The sequence below is a fragment of the Archocentrus centrarchus genome, unplaced genomic scaffold, assembly GCF_007364275.1.
Source record: "Archocentrus centrarchus isolate MPI-CPG fArcCen1 unplaced genomic scaffold, fArcCen1 scaffold_41_ctg1, whole genome shotgun sequence".
NCBI classification, from domain to species: Eukaryota; Metazoa; Chordata; class Actinopteri; order Cichliformes; family Cichlidae; genus Archocentrus; species Archocentrus centrarchus.
In genome coordinates this window covers 1,610,332-1,629,501 of record NW_022060267.1, presented here as the reverse complement: position 1 = coordinate 1,629,501, position 19,170 = coordinate 1,610,332, and the positions used below count along the sequence as shown (strand labels likewise).

Below are 19,170 nucleotides of genomic sequence, written 5' to 3'. Positions count from 1 at the left end.
CACATCCAGCATCACGTTGTTAAGGAGAGACGAGTGTGAAGCGGTTCAGATTCTCAGCGCTCTTCTCTTTTCCTGAGTCCTTATTAATTCTCCTGCCACCTCCCAGCTTAGGAAAAGGAGATAGGAGATACTTTTAGGATGTCCACTTTGTCTCAGGCTCAGTTTGTCCTCCTCAGGTGCTGCCTGCCTCTCTGGATCCTCCTTCTAGTTTTTCATGGCTTTTTCTTCTGCACTTTGTTTCCATCAAACTAATCAAAGGTTCAGTCAGTCTGCTTCTGCATCTGGATTTGGCTCCTCTCCTCCTCAACACTCCAGGACATGACAGGATACCAAGGCCAGATGTTCTTGTGCAGCACAAACACTTTTTCAAAGCTTTTTCCAAATGTTGAACTTGCTGTGGAAGCAGCTCCCAGTTTGAGTCCAGGAGACAGACCCTCTCTGCTTTAAGATCAGCTTCAAACTTTCCTTTTGGATCAAGCTTCTAGTTGGAGCTGGATCAGGTGACCCTGAACCCTCCCTTAGTTCTGCTGCTATAGGCTCAGGCTGCTGCTGGACTTCCCATGATGCATTTCTTCTGCACTCCCCTCTTTTCCCTCCTGATGCTTTGATCTGCCACTACTGCAGCTCCTTAACTTTGCTCTTCTCTCTCCTTAGTTTGTGTTTGGTTCTTGTCTCTCTGAGCTCATCTGTGCTCTCTTCTCTTTGCCCTCACACTGAAACCAGTCATGGTCCGAGCTCCTCCTGGAGCCTGTTTTCATTGGAAGCATCTTTCTGTCAGAGGGAGTTCTTCCTTCCCACCATCACCAAGTGCTGCTCACAGTGGATTGTCTGATGGTTGGGGCTTTCTCTCTAAGATTGGAGGCTGTTACCTTACACTGTTACACAACCTGAGATGATGCTGTTGTCTGTTGGCAATTGTCACTTATAAATAAAGCTCAATTAAATTGAATGGATGGAAATGGATAGATGTTATTGTATGTGACAAACAGGAAATGATTGCTCACAGATGGATTGTTGTTTTGTGTGTCTGCAGTCTGTCAGGCTGTCTGATCACAGAGGAAGGCTGTACTTCTCTGGCCTCAGCTCTGAGCTCCAACCCCTCCCATCTGAGAGAGCTGGACCTGAGCTACAATCATCCAGGAGACTCAGGAATGAAGCTGCTGTCGGCCGCACTGAAGGATCCACGCTGGAGACTGGACACTCTCAGGTATGGAGAGGATGCCTGATAGAGGAGGAAGAGCTGGAAGCATTTCCTGTGTCCTTCACTCACTTCCTGTTTGTTTCATGCACATGTGACATCAACAATCACACATGCAGGAACATTTTTCCTTTGCTCACAACAAAAACACTCTTGGAAGTGAACAATAAGGGATATTAATGTAGGGGGTCTCCAAGGAGAACGTCTCCAGGAACAAGTTGTAGATATCTCAGGATATTTAACAGTGCAGGATTTTGGGAAAACTCATTTTTCCCTCTGAGCCTGATTCAGATCAGATGAATGTGTGCACAGAGAGGCCGAGGACATATTGATCCTAGCTTCCTACAAACACTGGAAGCAGGAAACTGTTAGCCTAGCTTGATCCAAAGAAGAACAAACTGATCACAGTTTTCTAATCAGAGCTGTGGTAGAAGCTGACAGCTACAGGGAGATGTTTTCATTTAAAGGCAGCAGCCCTGCACAAATGCATTTCTGCATTTCTTTCAGAGACAAAGGTCACAGTGTGCTTTGAAAAGCCAACACACTTTAAAATAATGGAAGTGACAACAATGCAATAAATCAGTGCATTTAGAGAGGAGCCAGGTGCAGATCCAGAGGCAGGAAGGAAGTGAGAAAAAGGAGCGTTTATTGGGCCAAATGCAAAAGTCCAAAATGAGGAAACACAAAGTCCATCAAAGAGAAATCCAAAGCAGGCAGGAAAAGAGGACAGGATATCCACTGAGAGCTACCTGCAAACCAGAGACAGGTGGGAGCAAAGCACAGGTGCAGACGCTGAGAGACGAGCTGATTGGACGGTGTGTCCGTGTCAGGATTGGTGGGCTTTTGGAATTCTTCCTGGATGCTGTTGCTGCTGTTGCTTGTTCTTGGATTAAGGATTACACACTTGGGACTGTGAAGGAACAGTGGGAGGGGTCCTGACCCACAGCCTGGATAGGCCCGCTCTGGTACCCTTACCTGTTTCTGGAAGCTTCTGACCAGGGCCGCTGCTAGGCTCTGAAACATTGGGGGCGGAGCCTAAAAGCTTTTGCTATCCGCCCCTGAGCTCCGCCCCTGAGCTCCACAGAGGAAGTTGTTCTTCTTGCTGTGATTATTCTGCGTGATGTAGTCTCAGATTTCAGAGCCAGTTTTCCATTTTGAGCTCATTTCCAGCTTCAAGTCTTTTAACAACCTTGTGCAGTTTGCAGATCTTCTAAGTTCTCAGCTGGAAGACAAAAGCTGCAAATTCCCTTCAATGAGTCATTTTGAATTGATGTTCAAATGAAGATTCAAATGTTGTTCCAGTGTGAAAACAATGTGTAACTGGAAGATCCTGTGAAGCACTGCTGAAAGACAAAGAGCCCAACACGTGGACATCCTCTGTTCTAACATCATTTCAGCTGTTGGGTTAAATCCTCTTGACTTTTGTGCCTTTCTGACTGTATAAAGGACACTTTGAGACAAAAACAGGAAAACAATCTGATGGTGCTGCAGACTAATCCACAGGATCTGATCTCCTTGATCCGTAAATCATTTTCCTATACTTGTCATATTCAAAGGTCAGACATCTTCAAGTGTGTGTGTGCCTCTGAAGCACAGCTGTGACTCTGTCACTTCTTTTCCTCTACTTAATGATGGAGAAGAAGTTTGATGAGACCAGTGCTGCATTTGAATGCTTTCTTTCTCATCAACAACATCCAGACTGAAAGCTTCAAAGAATGAACTCCAAAGTGTTCAAACAGGCTCCCACTGGCCATCACTGCCTCTGCCTGTAGCCGGGTCAGACCTGCAGCTGCAGGGTTTTGATGCTGATCTGAGAACAGTTCAATGATGCGGTCATCCCTCGTGGTGCTCGCAGCTTCACTTTCATCGGCCCTAAAGGGAAATTAGCCGTGCGGCCGAGCCAGAACAAAAACATGTAGAAAACAGAGACGCAGACGCTCAGAGGAAGACAGGAAATAACCTCTGACCCCCCTCCTCCTTTCAGGGCGGAGCCTGCTGGAGTGCGATGGCTGAGCCCAGGTCTGAGGAAGTGTAAGTGTGTTTTTAATGTGATTGATGAAAACAAAGCAGCACACATTCAACCATCTTCAAACTGTCACATCACTCATTCACATCTCTGATGTCAGGAGTCATCATCAAAGTGTCAATCAATGAACAGATGATGGATCAATAACTGCAGCTGGATTGTGTTTGTTCTCTCCATCAGATTCCTGTCAACTCACAATCGACACAAACACAGTGAACACAGAGCTACAACTGTCTGACAACAACAGGAAGGTGACACATGTGGAGGAGGTTCAGTCATATCCTGATCATCCAGACAGGTTTGATGTTTATCCTCAGCTGCTGTGTAGAAATGGTCTGACTGGTCGCTGTTACTGGGAGGTCGAGTGGAGAGGAAACGTTTTTATATCAGTGAGTTACAGAAGAATCAGAAGGAAAGGAGGCAGTAATGACTGTTTGTTTGGAGGGAATGATCAGTCCTGGAGTCTGAGGTGCTATGATGGTCGTCCTCAGTATGTCATTCACAATAAGAGACACACATCCATCTCCTCCTCCTCCTCCTCCTCCTCCTCCTCCTCCTCCTCTGTCTCTAACAGAGTAGCAGTGTATGTGGACTGTCCTGCTGGCACTCTGTCCTTCTACAGAGTCTCCTCTGACACTCTGATCCACCTCCACACCTTCAACACCACATTCACTGAACCTCTTTATCCTGGGTTTATGTTCTGGTCTCCTGGTTCCTCAGTGTGTGTGTGCTGAGCTGAGTGTAAAGAGCGTCCTCCTGTTAGAGAAACACTCTGACTGTTGAACAGATAGTTCAGTCTGTACATGTCTGTCTCTTTCACTCACAAACACGTTTTCACATTCATGGATTCAATCAGTTGATGTTTGAAACTGTTCTCAATGATTCCTTGTGAACTTCTTCCTCTTCAGTCCTTCAAAGATGGAAGCTGCCATTATTCCAGGATCCACATGTTGTTTTTCTGTCTTTTTCCACTCAAAGCTTCACAGTGAATATCAGGATGTTGTGTTTCTCTGAAGCTCACTTCACAACCAGCTCCTCTGCATTTTCAACAAGTCTGAGCTCATTCAAATCCATCCAAATCTTTGATTTCTCTTTCTTAATGCCATTTTTCCAACCTCTCCACATGCTCTTACTGTTGGACTCATTTTTGGAAGCTGTGATGGAAGCAGGACAGGAAGGAAGCTGTCAGCAGGAGCACCTTTTCACAATAAGAGCACATTTGCATGCTTTGTGCTTTTGAACTGATCCAATGACAGAAACATGAACTTCCATATTGATCAGATGTTGATGTGCAGCTCTGATGTCACTAACATCTCCTTGAAGTCTTCATTGATGGTGATTTGTGGCCCTCTGCTGGTGAGAAGATGAACTGCATGAAGTGTTTGAAATGAGCTTTTTCTAATTGGACTGCTGACTGCTGTTAACCACACTGAGACCAACACCGATGTCTTCAACACAAACACTGATGTGGATGAACAGTCACTAAAGACTATTAATGTCTATTTGTGTCTTTAACATGTTTGTGTTTGTCACAGAGAAACTCTGGATTGGATTTCTGGATCTTTGCTCTTTTCCCTGCAGTTCGTTCCCACAATGACTCCATGATGGAAATCTCTAATAAACTCATCAAATGAACAGCATGTCTCCCAGTGTTTGTGTGTCCTTTGTGCTCTTCTCCTTGTATCCAGTCTCTGCTGCTGTGTGCTGTGCTGCACTCACTCACAGATCAGAGTACATGTACAGTTATCCCAGCGACACCAGGAGGAGACAAATGTTTGGCTTCATTTACAAACAACAATCTCAGCTATGGATTCAAACAGCAGCAAATATGCAAATGAATCCTATTCAGGCTCCACCTTTGACCTTTTCTTTTCCTTCCAAAGGTCAGAGCACTGGGAAGCGTCATGTTGGCTTTCTTCCAAATCAGAAGCTTGAAGCTGTCAGGGGGAGTCTCAGGGTCAGGGTGCTGTCTCACTGCAGAGTCTTCAGGCTCAATCCTCCTGAGCTCACACACACAATTATTTCTAGATTAGATTTAGCTGATATTTCACAAACAAAGCTCCATTGGAGTGAACAGAGATGAGGCCACTCTGACTGTTGGAGCTCTCTGCAGGTTATTCTAGTGAACCAAAACCAAGCAAATAACAAAGAGTCCAAAACATTTTGCTTCACTGAAATCAATCAAAATGAGCAAAGGAAAAAAGTGGAACTAACTAAAACTCTATAGTTGGTTTACAAACTAAGTTCAAGTCAAACTGTGGATAAAATGAGCTTCGTTTTCCTGTTTGTCACTTCAGCTGGATGGATGTTAGGAACACAGGATATTTGAGCTGCACAAATCATTTGGAAGAACTCAGAGACGTGAAAGCTTCCTGTTACCTGTGGCTTCTTCTGAGTCAAAGCTACATGTCCCAGATGTCTCACACACACTTTTATTAACATTCAGCTGTAGATGTACAGGAGAAACTGCTCAAAAATAAACCACTGGCATATTTAAATAATGCTCCTCAAATAAATTCATGCTTTTTTCCTCCATAACAAAAGACTTGCAGCCGTGTGAAGGAAGGGGTGTAAATATGCTGCAACGTAGACACACCATTAATATAACAATCTAAATAGAAATACAGCATCAAGTAGCAAATCACAGCATTAATCTTCACAACAAGGTGAAGGTGTTGGAATAACTGCACAGCAGACAGAAATCAGACTGCATAGCAGAGAAACAACAAAATCACATGCTGATGATTTCCTGGAAAAGAATGTGTGTTTTGGTCTGATGTTTTGTGTCTACAGGATCCAGATGAGTCCGTTAACAGGCGACAGTGAAGGGCACAGAAGAAGGAACTGATAAGCTGCTACATGCTTGCATATTTCAGTAACTGTGTCTAAGTCTGTGTATCAAAGTTGAACTAAGGTAGAGAGCAGGGTCAGACTTGTGTGAAGCTGCACTGACTGCATCAGGCAGCTCCAACAATTCTGAACCAGATTAATCTGTAAACTGTTTGAAATGGTTTTATTAAATTTAATAATTGGATCCTTATTCCTGTTTGTGTCATTGCTGTTTGATAAACGAACACGCAGAAACCTAAAGGCTTAAACAGCAGAGACACACACACTTATTTAACTTCCTCCAGCATGTATACAAAGTATGAGATGATTTTTTATGTGTTCACTATTGTTTCTGTCTTTTTAATGGCAGCGCCTCCAGAAGGGGGGGGGGGGGGGGGGGGGGGGGGCAGTATGGCCACAGTTCAGCTATCTCCCCATGTTTGTGTGTTTGTCTTCTTGGATGTGTTCTGTTAACTGTAATTTCCCCATTGTGGGATCAATAAAGGTATTCATTCATTCATTACCGTCACACCATCAGGTTTCATCAGTAAGTAGTATAAGACGCCGGCAGTTCACACCTAGGTGTGAAAAAAGCATTGCGCGTGCATGTGAGGTGCGTGTGTGTCCGTGTGTGTTTGCGCTGACGTGTGATAATGACGTACACGTGTCCGATCAAAACAATGGAGCTCATTGTCTCTTTTTTTTTTTTATTAAAGCCTTTATTCAAAATTATTTGGCAAACAAACAGCCACATCACTACAAAACACAAACAGCATAAATTCATATTACATAATCATCGTTACATTTGTTGTACATTTGTTTTTTATATCTTTAAAATATTCCAGGGAAGGGGGGTGTTATTCATCTGTCCAATAGCTTTCCTCCTCCTCAGATCCACGATAATATTTCTAAAAACAACATCACTGTTAATCATTTTTTGTTCAATGACTGACTTGGCCCTTGTTTTCCAAATGTGGGTGTTGATAATGCACATAATTAACCAGAACAACTTTCTTTTGCTGTCGAGCATTTTTTCCTTAAATAATCCATAAATTACAGATCTCTCATTAATATCTACATCAAACCCGACATCAACCATTCTGCTTCTTATTTCTGTTGTTCGCTAACATCCAGGAGGAAATGCTGCAGGGTTTCATCTTCATCACAATTATTAGGACATTTCTTTGTGGTCACATAACAGCTCCACTGTACAATCGCTCTAACAGGAAGTCTGCCAGCAGAAATGAGCCACACAGGATCTTCTGAAATTACTTTTTCATTTACATTTTTAATCATTTGAGAGATTTCATCATTATTTGCATATTTATATTTTATTGGTCCCCCATTGTTCTTTTCATTAATTATATTATAGATTTGCTTTGTACTTGAAGTATTCCAGTTTATATTTAAACAGTTTGCCATAAAATCTCCAAACATGAGTTTATAGAAGGGAACACCAGATCTTTGCTCTTCCTCTCAATTTATTCCACTGATTTTCAGTTCCTTTAATCCAAAATGCTCTTCTGTTCATTGCATTACAGATGTTTTTAATAAAAGGGATTTTAAGTACAATACTCAGATCTGTTGCTCCCAAACCACCATTTCTTTTATTTTTATATATCGTCATTCTTTGTGTTACCTCACGGTTTGTTCCCCATATCAGTTTTAAACACAATTTATTGAGTGTCATGATGACTTTCTGTGGGGGAGGAAACACAGTGGGAAGAAAAAGAAGTTTAGAAATGATGTGGGTTTTAACAATTTTAATGCGTGCTTTATAATTAGTGTTTTTATTTTCCCATTTTAAGACTTCTTCTTTAACCTCGCACTCCTTCTTTGACCAATTTGTGTGGCAACTATCATTACCGGTAATCCATATTCCTAAACCTTTGATTTCATTCCTAACCTGGATGTCTATGGTGGGCCTGTTTAAGCTTCGTCCTATCCACACACCTGCAGTTTTGTCCTTGTTCAGCATGGCTCCAGATGCTGATTCGTACAGTTTGAGGAATCCATTTAATCTCTCTAGTTCTTCTTGATTTTTTATAATTACAGTGACATCATCTGCATAAGCCATGGCAATCACTTTATGTGTCTCATCAAGCATACAACCTTTAAAATGAGGATCTTTATGAATTATTTTTAGTAAAGGACTGATGGCTAATACATATAATGCTGCACTAAAGGACACCCTTGCTTCACTCCACGGGAAATCTCAAAGGTTCACTCAAGGTCCCGTTAACCTTTATTTGCACTATAGACCTTTTATATAACAGTTGGAGCATTTTAACAAAACCTTCAGGGATCCCATATTTCCTCATCACTGCCCACAGATATGTGTGTGAGACAAAGTCAAAGGCTTTCCTTTGGTCCAGACCGAGGATGTAAAAGTCTGTGTCTTTACTGGCGTATACAACCTCTCTCAAGGTGCACAAGTTATCCCACATTTGACGACCTCTAATGCCACAAGTTTGCTCTTTATCAATTATTTTATCTAATATATCATTGAATCTATTCATTATAATTTTTGCCAATATTTTATAATCGACCTTCATTAAAGTTAGTTGTCTATAATTATTTAAATCACATTTATCCCCTTTCTTATATAATAAACACATAATTCCTTGATAAAAGGAATCACTTAATTTTTCTTTTGCAAACCATCGTTTAGTGCTGAGGTTAAAAGGTTAATTACGTCTTCCAGATGTAGTTTATAAAATTCAGCAGGGAGGCCATCAGGGCCTGGAGATTTATTGATATTTAATTGATTAATGGCCGCTATAACTTCATCCTTCTTAATTTCTCCTATCAATGGAGAAAAGATTGTATCATCAAAGGGGGTGACCACTTCAAGCAAGGATTCAAAGGTTTTTTTATCCGAGGGTAGTTCTGAAAACATGGACACACAGCTCTCCCTGATACTTTTATCATTTTCTTCATAAAATATTTTACCTGTAAGATCTTTAATAGCTGTGATAAAATTGCTGCTACGCCTCTTCTGACTAGAGGAAATTACATAATTAATGTTACAATTTTCATTACATGAGTTAAAAACTTAGTTTAGCCCCTACAAAATTAAACATCAGACTGTAACTTTAAATCACACGCAAGACTGCAGGCATGGGGGGGGGGGGGTGTGATGGGGGACTTGTGGATGTGGGGTAGCTGCTGATCTGTGTGGATGAGGTTTTCTGAGTTATCTCCTTCAGTCTGTGGGATTTTGCACTGCTTAGAATCCATTTTTGCTTAATCTGTAAACTTTATTGGTACAAAGCTTGTAAAGTGTGTATAAAGGACACTGAACCAATAATGTTTTCAGAGCGCTGAATGTTTTATTGGATACATAAACATCACAACCTTGTGTGATGGTATTACTTTCACCTCATAGTTTTAAGTAATATAATTCAGTACAAATGATTTTACTCATAAAACAAAGCCTGGTAGTTAATCCTAACTGATATTCACCCGTTTCATAGTAGCTGTGCACGGTGAGTAAACTTTGAGCTTTTCTTTAAAGTGTGCTGCTAGAATATAGTTGCTGCTTTTCTCTCTCTTATACAGCTGCTTTAAACTGAAACCACAATAGGAGTGATATACAAACTGTGGAGATAAACAAAATACTTTGTGTGTCTACACGTTCACTAGTCCTGCGTGTCCAACATGGAGTTTGTGAAATGCTTGGTGTGATATATGAACATATAAAGTCTTTATGGATCAATCAGCAGTTGAATAGGTGGGTAATTATCTTAAGAATAATGTTGATAACAGCTGTGCTGAAGTACAAAGATGCTTTAACACCTTTAGGGTTTATGAGCAGAGTTGTGTGGACTTTTTTTTTTCCTTTGAAGCTCAATGACCCGACTGTAACACACGCTTGAAACACAAAAACATATAAATACATTATGTTTTGGTCTTTGTAGCATGGATCATAACTATACGATCCATCGAGTGTCTGATCAATACTCAGACAGGAGACAGTGTGCAGATTTGTGTATAAAAACGCTGCTGTGTCTCATCAGTACTGCATTACAAACTTTTATTTCAAACATCTTGTTGCAGACTTTGTGCATCAACAAACAGTGATATGATACTATGAAAAATACTTAAGTCCACTATAGTGATATCAAACTAAGGAGATTAAAAATCTCTTATTTTCATGGGTGTTCAGACTAAGATAATCAGCAGCAGAATATAATCATGTAAAACAGAAATACAAACGTCACATAGTTACATGTTTATAGACATAAAATAATTACAATTTTATAACATAAATTAAGTAAATCAAGTACAAACAATGGAATCAGCCAGAAAGTCTGCAGTTTTGATTTAAATGCACACAATGAAGTTAAATCCACAGATGATGCTTCTGGTTTATCACCTGGTCAACAGATGATCGTTTGACTCCGATAACGCTGTCCTCAAATTCAAAAAGCGCACGTTCAATATCTTTGACCTCTCTTAACTCGTGGAGATAAGCCTCCGTTGCCCCCATAAGCCTGTGTGTGTCCGGGGTGAAACCTTCCAAATGGAGAATTTGCATCAATATAGGGATAAAATGTCCATTCCAAAATCTTTTTGATAGGTGATCATAATACTTGAAAAAGTAGTGCCTCTCTAAAGGAGATATATATATATATATATATATATATATATATATATATATATATATATATATATATATATATATATATATATATATATATATATATATATATATATATATATATTTATATTAGGGGTGGGACTTGATTAAAAAAATTAATCGAATTAATTACAAGCTTTGTAATTAATTAATCGAAATTAATCACATTTTAATTGCATTTCAATATTTAACATGATAAATATTGATTTAAGTTTGGTTGATGAATGAATCAATATACATAAGCTTAAACTTCAAAATGTTGATTATTTTCCCACCAGTCTACTACACAGACCAACGAAGGGTGGAAGTGCTCCTGTGATAAACTCCTGAAGTTAAAGTTAAGCATCATAACTGGATAGTTTTATTCAACATTAATGTCTCACTTGTTATAGTTGGAAATGAATCATTCTCTCAGCTGTATTCCTTGATGTTGAAATGTGTTATGCTTGTTTTAACAGCTTATTTTGAATTAAAGACTTAAAATTAAACCACAAAAAGGAGAAAAAGTTTGTTCTCCGTTTAACAGCTGCTTTTACACAGCTGTGCTTCACACTCACGTTGCTAGGCGACATGAGCTACGCAGAGGTGACGGCAGCTGATATGAAGGCTAGCCGCTCACTTCCGGCCTTTGTGGTGTTCGTGGGCTGCGAAAGACGTGGGCCGGGTCCTTCGCAGGATGCAGCCCCTAATTTGGACATTGTGCATCGATATAATCTGTATGTCGGGAACTCGTGCACTGAGAAACGTTCCACGGTGCAAAGTGCGATTAAAATGCGTTAAAATTTTTAACGCGTTAATTTCCCCGTAATTAATTAATCGAAATTAACGCGTTAAAGTCCCAGCCCTAATATATATATATATATATATATATATATATATATATTAGGGCTGGGACTTGATTAAAAAATAAATCTAATTAATTAGGGGCTTTGTAATTAATTAATCGAAATTAATCGCATTTTAATCGCATTTCAGTATTTAACATGAGAAATACTGATTTAAGTTTGGTTGATGAATGAATTAATATACATAAGCAACCAGGGGCTGGCTGGGGTTAAAGTTCAGCCCGGGAGCTTGGTTTGGAGAGGCAAACCGACAAACCATAATTTTAAGACAAGAGAACTTTATTTGCAGGTGTGGACTGCACCTGTTGGCCACGAGAGCTGCAGCTGCTGTGCTTAATTGGGTAAAAAAAAAAAAAATCTGATCACTGGCCGTTCGGGAAACCTCCCGATGGCCACCACGCCCCTGTCTGAATGAGTTATATCTGTGTTTAACTTCCACTCAGCGGCGAAAACCAGCGGGAGGCTGAAAATGATGTGACCGCAGTCGGACGTTCTGTCCGGGTAAAGCGAACCTCGATAGCCCGGTCAGCTGACAGCTAGCGAGGCGAGCTGCTGGTAGAACAGCGGCAACGGACACCTCCGAAAACAGTGGAGCACTTTTTTACGGTGGCCGGGAGGTGCAAACCAAAATTACAAAATCTGAAACACTTTTACAAGTGGCAAAACAAATTTACATTTTAGAAACAAAATCACATTTTAGAAAACAAATTAACAATACGAGAAACACTTTTACAAGTTCAGAAGAAATTAACATTTCAGAAAACAAATTAACATTTCAGAAAACAAATTAACATCACTCGAAACACTTTTACAAGTGGCAAAATCAACCGGAAAGGGTAGGTACTAATTCCAAGGCTGACCCGGAAGTGATAACGGAAGCGGGCATTTCAACCCAAGATGGACAGCAGTTCAGTGGCGTTTTGCCCGTTTTGCGGGGCACATATGAGTAGATTAACGCGGTTTTGTTTTTCTTGTGGACGGTCCTTAGAGTTTTTAAATGGGACAGAACAGACGGAAGGTCCAGAGGCACAGGGGATATGTCAACAGCCGGATAATGCTAAACAAAGTAAGTGCAGCATAGCGCTCGCTATCTGAAGTAGCCAATACGAATGAAAGCTATTAGTGTCATTGGTTAGCTCATTTTGTTTTTTGAGACAGAGCTTTGTTAATTTCAGCAGAAAAACCTTGCCCGTCATATAAACAGTTCCTGGAATACCGAAGCTCGAAGTCCAAAGAGCGTCAGTCTTTTAACTACGGGCCTAGAGGAAGACACCGGGCTAAAGAACAAAAACACGTCCAGGTAAGTTGTATAGTACTGATCGTGTAATCAGTACTGGACTGTCTGATTCGGCTCACTGTGAAACTGTGGTGGCACAAATTAGCTATTGAAGCTATTAGAAACTGCTGATAAATTTATGCACTTTCCTCACAGGTTTTTGAACTCCCAAAGATAAGTCTGAAAATGAAAGGTAAGTAGATTTTTGCATCTAGCCTTTTTCACAGAGAGAGAACCTTTCTAATGATTTATCAACCAAGAGGAATCTGTCATGTACTTGTTTACATTCTTATATGACTATTGTGGTAATCATTTTATTATTTTCATTGTGTTTAAGAGATGCACTGGGACATCAAGCTACAATTCAGCCAGGACAGGTAATGTCATTTTCAGACGTTCATCATATTCTGAAAACTGTGACATGCTGGTCAGATTTACCGATGATGCAGGTGTTTATGAGGAAGGGATTGACACAGGTGGTCCAAGATGAGAATTTTTTAACTCTGCTAATGAAGCACCTGAAAGACCGGCCAATTTTTGATGGACCAGAGGGACATCGGTTCTTGGTCTATAATGCAAATGGTATGCATAGGGTTAGATATGTGCTATACTAATGGATGGTTATTAGTAAACAGATATGTGACACAGAATATGTTTTTTTTTTTTGTTTTTTTTCCCCCCAATATCTTAAAGTAAATAATGTATGTTTTCATTTTACAATATGAATTCATTCACAGCTGTTAGGGAGGATGAATACTTCCTGGCAGGACAGATGATTGCAGTTTCAGTTGTACATGGAGGTCCGGGACCCCATTTCCTGTCAGAAGATCTTGTACAGTATCTTGCTGGCCAGCCTTCATTCAAACCAACAGTTAATTTAATAACTGATGAAGAAATAGGGAAAGCTTTGCGAGAGGTGGGGATAACATAAATCCAGTGTGGTAGGACAGAGTTTAACATAGTTCCTGCACTGTTCAATGATGATGTTTAGTTCCCACACATATACATTTGCAGAATTATGAATTTATGATATTGTAGGGTTACAGCATGCTATATATGTCACTAAATAAAAATGGTCAAGATTAACACATAGTTATTTAATGTGTTGGGTATGTCTCTTTGTCTTTCAGATTGAGAATGCTGCTACATTGGATGCTCTACAAGAATGTATCATGAGACACAGCACAATGTTGCAGACAGCAGGCTGTCTTAGACATGTGGCTGCTGTGGACGAAAAGACAGAAATTGTGGCCAACTACCTCCAGTGGTATATTTTTGACCGCAACTCATCTGTAATTGACAGGTAAGATATTTTTAATGATGTAATTTTCTTTTTTTTTTTAATGTAGGAATGTTTAGTTTGTAATGCTCCATGGCACGTGTATCTGTTATCAGTCACTGTGACAAACAATTTTGCCTTAGTGTGCAACATCTACATATCTGTGTAACAGTGTGTTCACTTTGTAGATTCAAAGATGGTCTTTCAGCTCTTCAGTTCCTGACTGCACTACAGCAACACCCTACTTTGCTGACCCCTGTCCTGTGCCACTGTGAAAAGCGACTGACTGCCTTTGAGCTTGAGAGACTCTTCAAACCTCAACTCAGCCCTTCAGGGAGTAATAGGAGACTGAAAGAAAGCCAAACCTTGGCCTGCTGGGCAGACTATCTCCTTGATTGTGAAGGTTTGTAAGGTTTTATTTGTACCTACTTGGAAAACCACGTTAGCCTGGTATATTTGAACATTTATTTCTTTGCAGAAGGCGAGGCTGCTGTGTCTGTGGAAGACATTTTGATGTTTGCAACTGGGCTGACATCACTTCCCCCATCTGGCTTGGAACCACTGCCACAAATAGAGTTCCTGGATGACGTTCCACTCCCAATGGCAAATACATGTTCAAACTTGTTGAAATTACCATTTCTGGATTCATATAGTGTGTTTAAGTCACAAATGGACTTTGGAATTCAAAATAGTCCAGGATTTGGTTGTCTATAAACTATATAGCTAGATAACCATTAGAGTAGTGTTTTTCAAACCTGGTCATCCAGGCACAATGCCCTGCACGTTTTAGATCAGAGATCCTAATCCTGAATAACTGATTAACAGGCTTTTTTTTTTTTTTTTAAACTGCAATCATCTGAATCAGGTATGTTAAAGCAGGAAAACTTGGACTCAAAATGTTTTTTGTTCTTTGTTGGTATTATGTGCATTTAAAGGTGCAGTTACTTTTGTTAAAATACTTTAAAATTGCGGTAAGCAAGCATGTCTTTTTTTCCCCTCAGACAGCATTTGGACAATTGTTTTTCATTCATTTATTTCCAAATTTTAAATACTGAAACTGTGGGTGACAAGTTGTGTACATGTTCCACCATCATTACAATAAACTTCCCTTCAATTCATAGCTGAGCAATTTCTTTTAGTTTCAGATATAGTTCAGTTGAAGACTGCCACTGTTCTGGCTTCTGTAAATGATTGTGCTCCACTGCAAAGTCCAAGTATTCTTGCATGTTTGGGTCCCCACATGGAGCTCTTGTCAGATGAACGTCAGGAAAGGCATCCAGTTCAGTCATTTGGATTTTAAATCCACAGTCTCTGGAGCCAAACCTATATTACAGAGAAGATATGATTACATTTAAATTTATGATAAAATGGAAAATACCATCTATCACCAAAGTATTACCTGTGTGGTAAGTAGTAGAGCTCATTTGGCACTCCTCCTGGACATGATGCTGTTCTGGAGGGGCGGATCCTGTGACTGTTCCACAGTCTCATACACTCATCCAAGTCCCTCTGAATAACATCACCAAAGCAATATCTCAGCAGACACTGATGCTCGTGACTCCCATTTAAGTATCCAGCTTCTCTAAGGTCTGCAAATAGCTCCATCCAGAACTGACACCTATAAAAATCAGTAATATAGTGTTATAATTTTCATATCCATGTTTAAACGATGGTCACTCAAAATGAATTTAAAGTATGAATACCACTTACCTTCCCTTTCTGAATATGGACCACCAGAACTCAATCCTCTGGTTGGTTGTGGATGAGCCATACATGTGGCTGGACGCTCCAGAGTAGTAGTCATTGTGGTGGTGGCGTAGCGTGCACTGAATTGCGGCCATGGTCCCGTTCTCCGTGCCGCAATCGGTTCTCAGTCTCATGGGGATGACACCGAGGTTTCGCACACATGACAGGAAATAGTGAGCGATCACAGATGGGTCATTATTTGTTGCGCCACATATAAGCCACAGTACTTTACGGGAAAATCCATCGATGCACCCTGAAAGTGCCAGACCGAATGGCTTGAGTTTATCATAACCATCCACGTGCCACATATAGTTCGGTCCCATGGAGTGGTAGGTTCTTCTTATAAACCTTCTGCGTGCTCTCCTCTCGCACCCTTGAGGATTAAGCTCCCGGAGCAAATTCATTACATGATCCCTCCTCACTTGCAGATTGTACTTTTGTCTGAGTACCTGCCACATCATGCGGTAGCCAAACAGCTGTCCAGGTCCACGAAGTTCCACTCGTATTGCCCTAGTTATGACGTCGGTAGAGGACAAATCCTTTCTGCGATATAACCCGGCATCATTCAGTTTGCTTTTCAGCGACCTTAAGCTGATGTGTACACCGTGTAAACATGCCATCATGTCTACGATTACAGCGTATGAGTGACCCTCATTAAAATATCGTATGCACTGCTGCAGCATATCTGGTCGTTCTGTCTGTTCTGTGCCGTTTAAAAACTCTAAGGACCGTCCACAAGAAAAACAAAACCGCGGTAATCTACTCATATGTGCCCCGCAAAACGGGCAAAACGCCACTCGACTGCTGTCCATCTTGGGTTGAAATGCCCGCTTCCGTTATCACTTCCGGGTCAGCCTTGGAGTTAGTACCTACCCTTTCCGGTTGATTTTGCCACTTGTAAAAGTGTTTCGAGTGATGTTAATTTGTTTTCTGAAATGTTAATTTGTTTTCTGAAATGTTAATTTCTTCTGAACTTGTAAAAGTGTTTCTCGTATTGTTAATTTGTTTTCTAAAATGTGATTTTGTTTCTAAAATGTAAATTTGTTTTGCCACTTGTAAAAGTGTTTCAGATTTTGTAATTTTGATTTGCACCTCCCGGCCACCGTACTTTTTGCAAATAAGCGACATGAATTTGGACGCAGCTCATCACGCTCATCACATTGTGTGTCGATATAATCTGTATGCCTGGAACTCCTGCAGTGAGAAATGTTCCACGGTGCAAAGTGAGATTAAAATGTGTTGAATTTTTTAATTCGTTATTTTCCCTGTAATTAATTAATCGTAATTAACGTGTTAAACTCCCACCCCAATATATATAAAGTCTCAATCACATTAAATAGTTGGACTTCTGGACCTAGGCCTCATAAAATTTTGTCTGACTGGACCTCTTTAAATGTTATTTGCTCTGCTCTAAACGCTTCCTGTAGCTTCAGTGAGAGTCTGGATTCTGGATGAAGGTATTTTGGACCATTCTTCTTCTCTCCAGAACATCTCCAGTTCAGTCAGGTTTGATGGTTTCATGGTCAGCCCGCTTTAAATCCCACCACAGATGTTCAGTAATATTCAGGTCTGGGACTGAGATGGCCGTTCCAGAACGTTGTTCTTGTTCCTCTGCATGAAGGTCTCAGTAGATTCTGAGCAGTGTTTGGGGTCGTTGTCTTGCCTCTGCCTATCTGAGGTTTTTCTTGGCCTGCCACTTCGGGCCTTAACTAGAACTGTGCCTGTGGTCTTCCATTTCCTCACTATGTTCCTCACAGTGGAAACTGACAGCTGAAATCTCTGAGAGCTTTTTGGATCCTTCCTCTAAACCAGGATGTTGAACAATCTTTGTCTTCAGCTCATCTGAGAGTTATTTGAGGCTCCATGTTGCTGCTCTTCAGAGAAGATGCAAAGAGGAGAAACACTTGCAGTTGGCCACCTTAACCCTTTCTCATAATTGGACTCACCTGTGTATGTAGGTCAAAGGTCAATGAGCTTACAGAACAAATTTAGTGTTCCAATAATTAGTGCTAAAGGTATTCAAATCAATAAAACAACAAAGGGTGCCCAAAATTATGCACCTGCCTAATTTAGTTTAAATAATTATTGCACACTTTCTGTAAATCCTATAAACTTCATTTCACTTCTCAAATATCACTGAGTTCATCTGCTGTATGATAGATTTAACTGAAACTGCTCTGAGAAATGTCCAAATGTAAAAGTGAGGATGGAGTTCAGTCTGGTCTCAGCGTCCTTTCAATAATCACTGATCACAGAGCGGGAGGACGGAGGGCTGCGTGGAGTCAGGCCACTTCAGGAGGAGCTGAGCGGGAACTTCCTCCTAGACGGGGCAGCAAAGATCCTGATATGTGTTTAGAGCAGAAGTAACAAAGTACAAATACTTCATTACTGTACTTAAGGAGATTTTTCAGGTATCTGTACTTATTGATTTTCTGACCACAGTTTACTTTTACTGCTACATTTTTACACAAGTATCTGTACTTTCTACTTCTTCCATGGTTAAAAGGAGCTCGTTACTTTAGCTTTAACTCGTTAGCATTTCCAGTCAGTGCGCCTCAAACATCAACGATCTGAGCCTAAACGGAGGAACAATAACATATAAGAGACAGTCGTACAGGCGTGTCCTCCATCACCGGGCTCATCACATACAAAGACATTAAGAGGCCAAACCGTATAATTAATGTATCATTTATAGCTATAATGAGGGGTTATAGCGGCCGCACTGAGGGCAGATGTTCATAGTTGTGCTACAGAGGAGCAAAAATAAAGACAGTAACGTGTGTCAGGTAAATGCAACATTTCTAAATGCTCAACAAATATCAGCAAACACACAAAGTGTGTGCAGTTTGTCACACAGTGTGTCTGCGAGCTAAAGAAGAGCTGCTGTATTTCAGGGAGAGCAAAGAATGAGCGATAACTTCACTCAGATGGAGAAAGATGGAAGAAAGAGGAAGCAGAGAGCAGCAGGTCAGCTGATCACAGCCTGCACACCACATCATTTATTGCAGCTACAATAGAAAGTTGTGATTCTTCTCCCCATGCAGAGCCACTACAGCTGATCTTAGGGTTCCTCCACCTTCTGAATCCCACTGGAACCCCTGAGGATCCTCATGTTGGTGTTTAGGTGGAGGCACAGTCACCCTCTACTATGGAGGACACAGAGAACAGAGCTGGGTTTAAATTCCCTTTCACAGTTTGTGTCCTACAGAACAGATTCAAGCTGAGTGCATTCATTAGGATTCAAATTTAGATTGAATAATGTTCTATGCTCATCTTTATATTATTACAATAAGCAAGCCTCTTCCGCCTTTTGGGAAGTCTGACCACAC

At 40.5% G+C, this 19,170-nt stretch overlaps 2 protein-coding genes across 6 annotated transcripts; one reads left to right on the top strand and one right to left on the bottom strand.

The window, feature by feature from the left end:
- The first annotated feature begins 12,263 nt into the window (after nucleotides 1–12,263).
- LOC115776964 (G2/M phase-specific E3 ubiquitin-protein ligase-like) lies at nucleotides 12,264–15,213 on the top strand. Of its 5 annotated transcripts, none has more exons than XR_004019537.1 (8): nucleotides 12,264–12,606; nucleotides 12,716–12,840; nucleotides 12,973–13,009; nucleotides 13,154–13,193; nucleotides 13,554–13,732; nucleotides 13,947–14,119; nucleotides 14,284–14,498; nucleotides 14,574–15,213. XR_004019537.1 is itself a non-coding variant. In XM_030724774.1 (8 exons), the coding sequence occupies exons 4-8, from the start codon at nucleotides 13,197–13,199 to the stop codon at nucleotides 14,807–14,809; spliced, it is 1,005 nt and encodes a 334-aa protein (XP_030580634.1). In that variant the 5' UTR covers nucleotides 12,264–12,606; nucleotides 12,719–12,840; nucleotides 12,973–13,009; nucleotides 13,154–13,196; the 3' UTR covers nucleotides 14,810–15,213. The 5 variants fall into 5 exon arrangements, 2 of the variants coding, with proteins under 2 accessions (XP_030580634.1, XP_030580633.1); XR_004019538.1 differs by having other exon boundaries at nucleotides 13,154–13,398; nucleotides 14,268–14,498; XM_030724774.1 differs by having other exon boundaries at nucleotides 12,719–12,840; nucleotides 13,154–13,398.
- LOC115776958 (uncharacterized) lies at nucleotides 15,081–16,575 on the bottom strand. The gene is made up of 3 exons (XM_030724767.1): nucleotides 15,806–16,575; nucleotides 15,495–15,713; nucleotides 15,081–15,418 (listed from the first exon to the last, which is right to left on the bottom strand). The coding sequence occupies exons 1-3, from the start codon at nucleotides 16,522–16,524 to the stop codon at nucleotides 15,211–15,213; spliced, it is 1,146 nt and encodes a 381-aa protein (XP_030580627.1). The 5' UTR covers nucleotides 16,525–16,575; the 3' UTR covers nucleotides 15,081–15,210.
- Nucleotides 16,576–19,170: the final 2,595 nt, after the last annotated feature.

Excerpts from the sequence above, each read along its gene's own strand:
- LOC115776964 (XM_030724774.1), top strand. The coding sequence starts at position 13,197 with ATGTCATTTTCAGACGTTCATCATATTCTGAAAACTGTGACATGCTGG. Across the intron at positions 14,120-14,283 it reads AACTCATCTGTAATTGACAG|ATTCAAAGATGGTCTTTCAG; the intron begins GTAAGATATTTT and ends TTCACTTTGTAG. Across the intron at positions 14,499-14,573 it reads CTATCTCCTTGATTGTGAAG|AAGGCGAGGCTGCTGTGTCT; the intron begins GTTTGTAAGGTT and ends ATTTCTTTGCAG.
- LOC115776958 (XM_030724767.1), bottom strand. The coding sequence starts at position 16,524 with ATGCTGCAGCAGTGCATACGATATTTTAATGAGGGTCACTCATACGCT. Across the intron at positions 15,714-15,805 it reads TCCATATTCAGAAAGGGAAG|GTGTCAGTTCTGGATGGAGC; the intron begins GTAAGTGGTATT and ends TGATTTTTATAG. Across the intron at positions 15,419-15,494 it reads CTCTACTACTTACCACACAG|GTTTGGCTCCAGAGACTGTG; the intron begins GTAATACTTTGG and ends TCTGTAATATAG.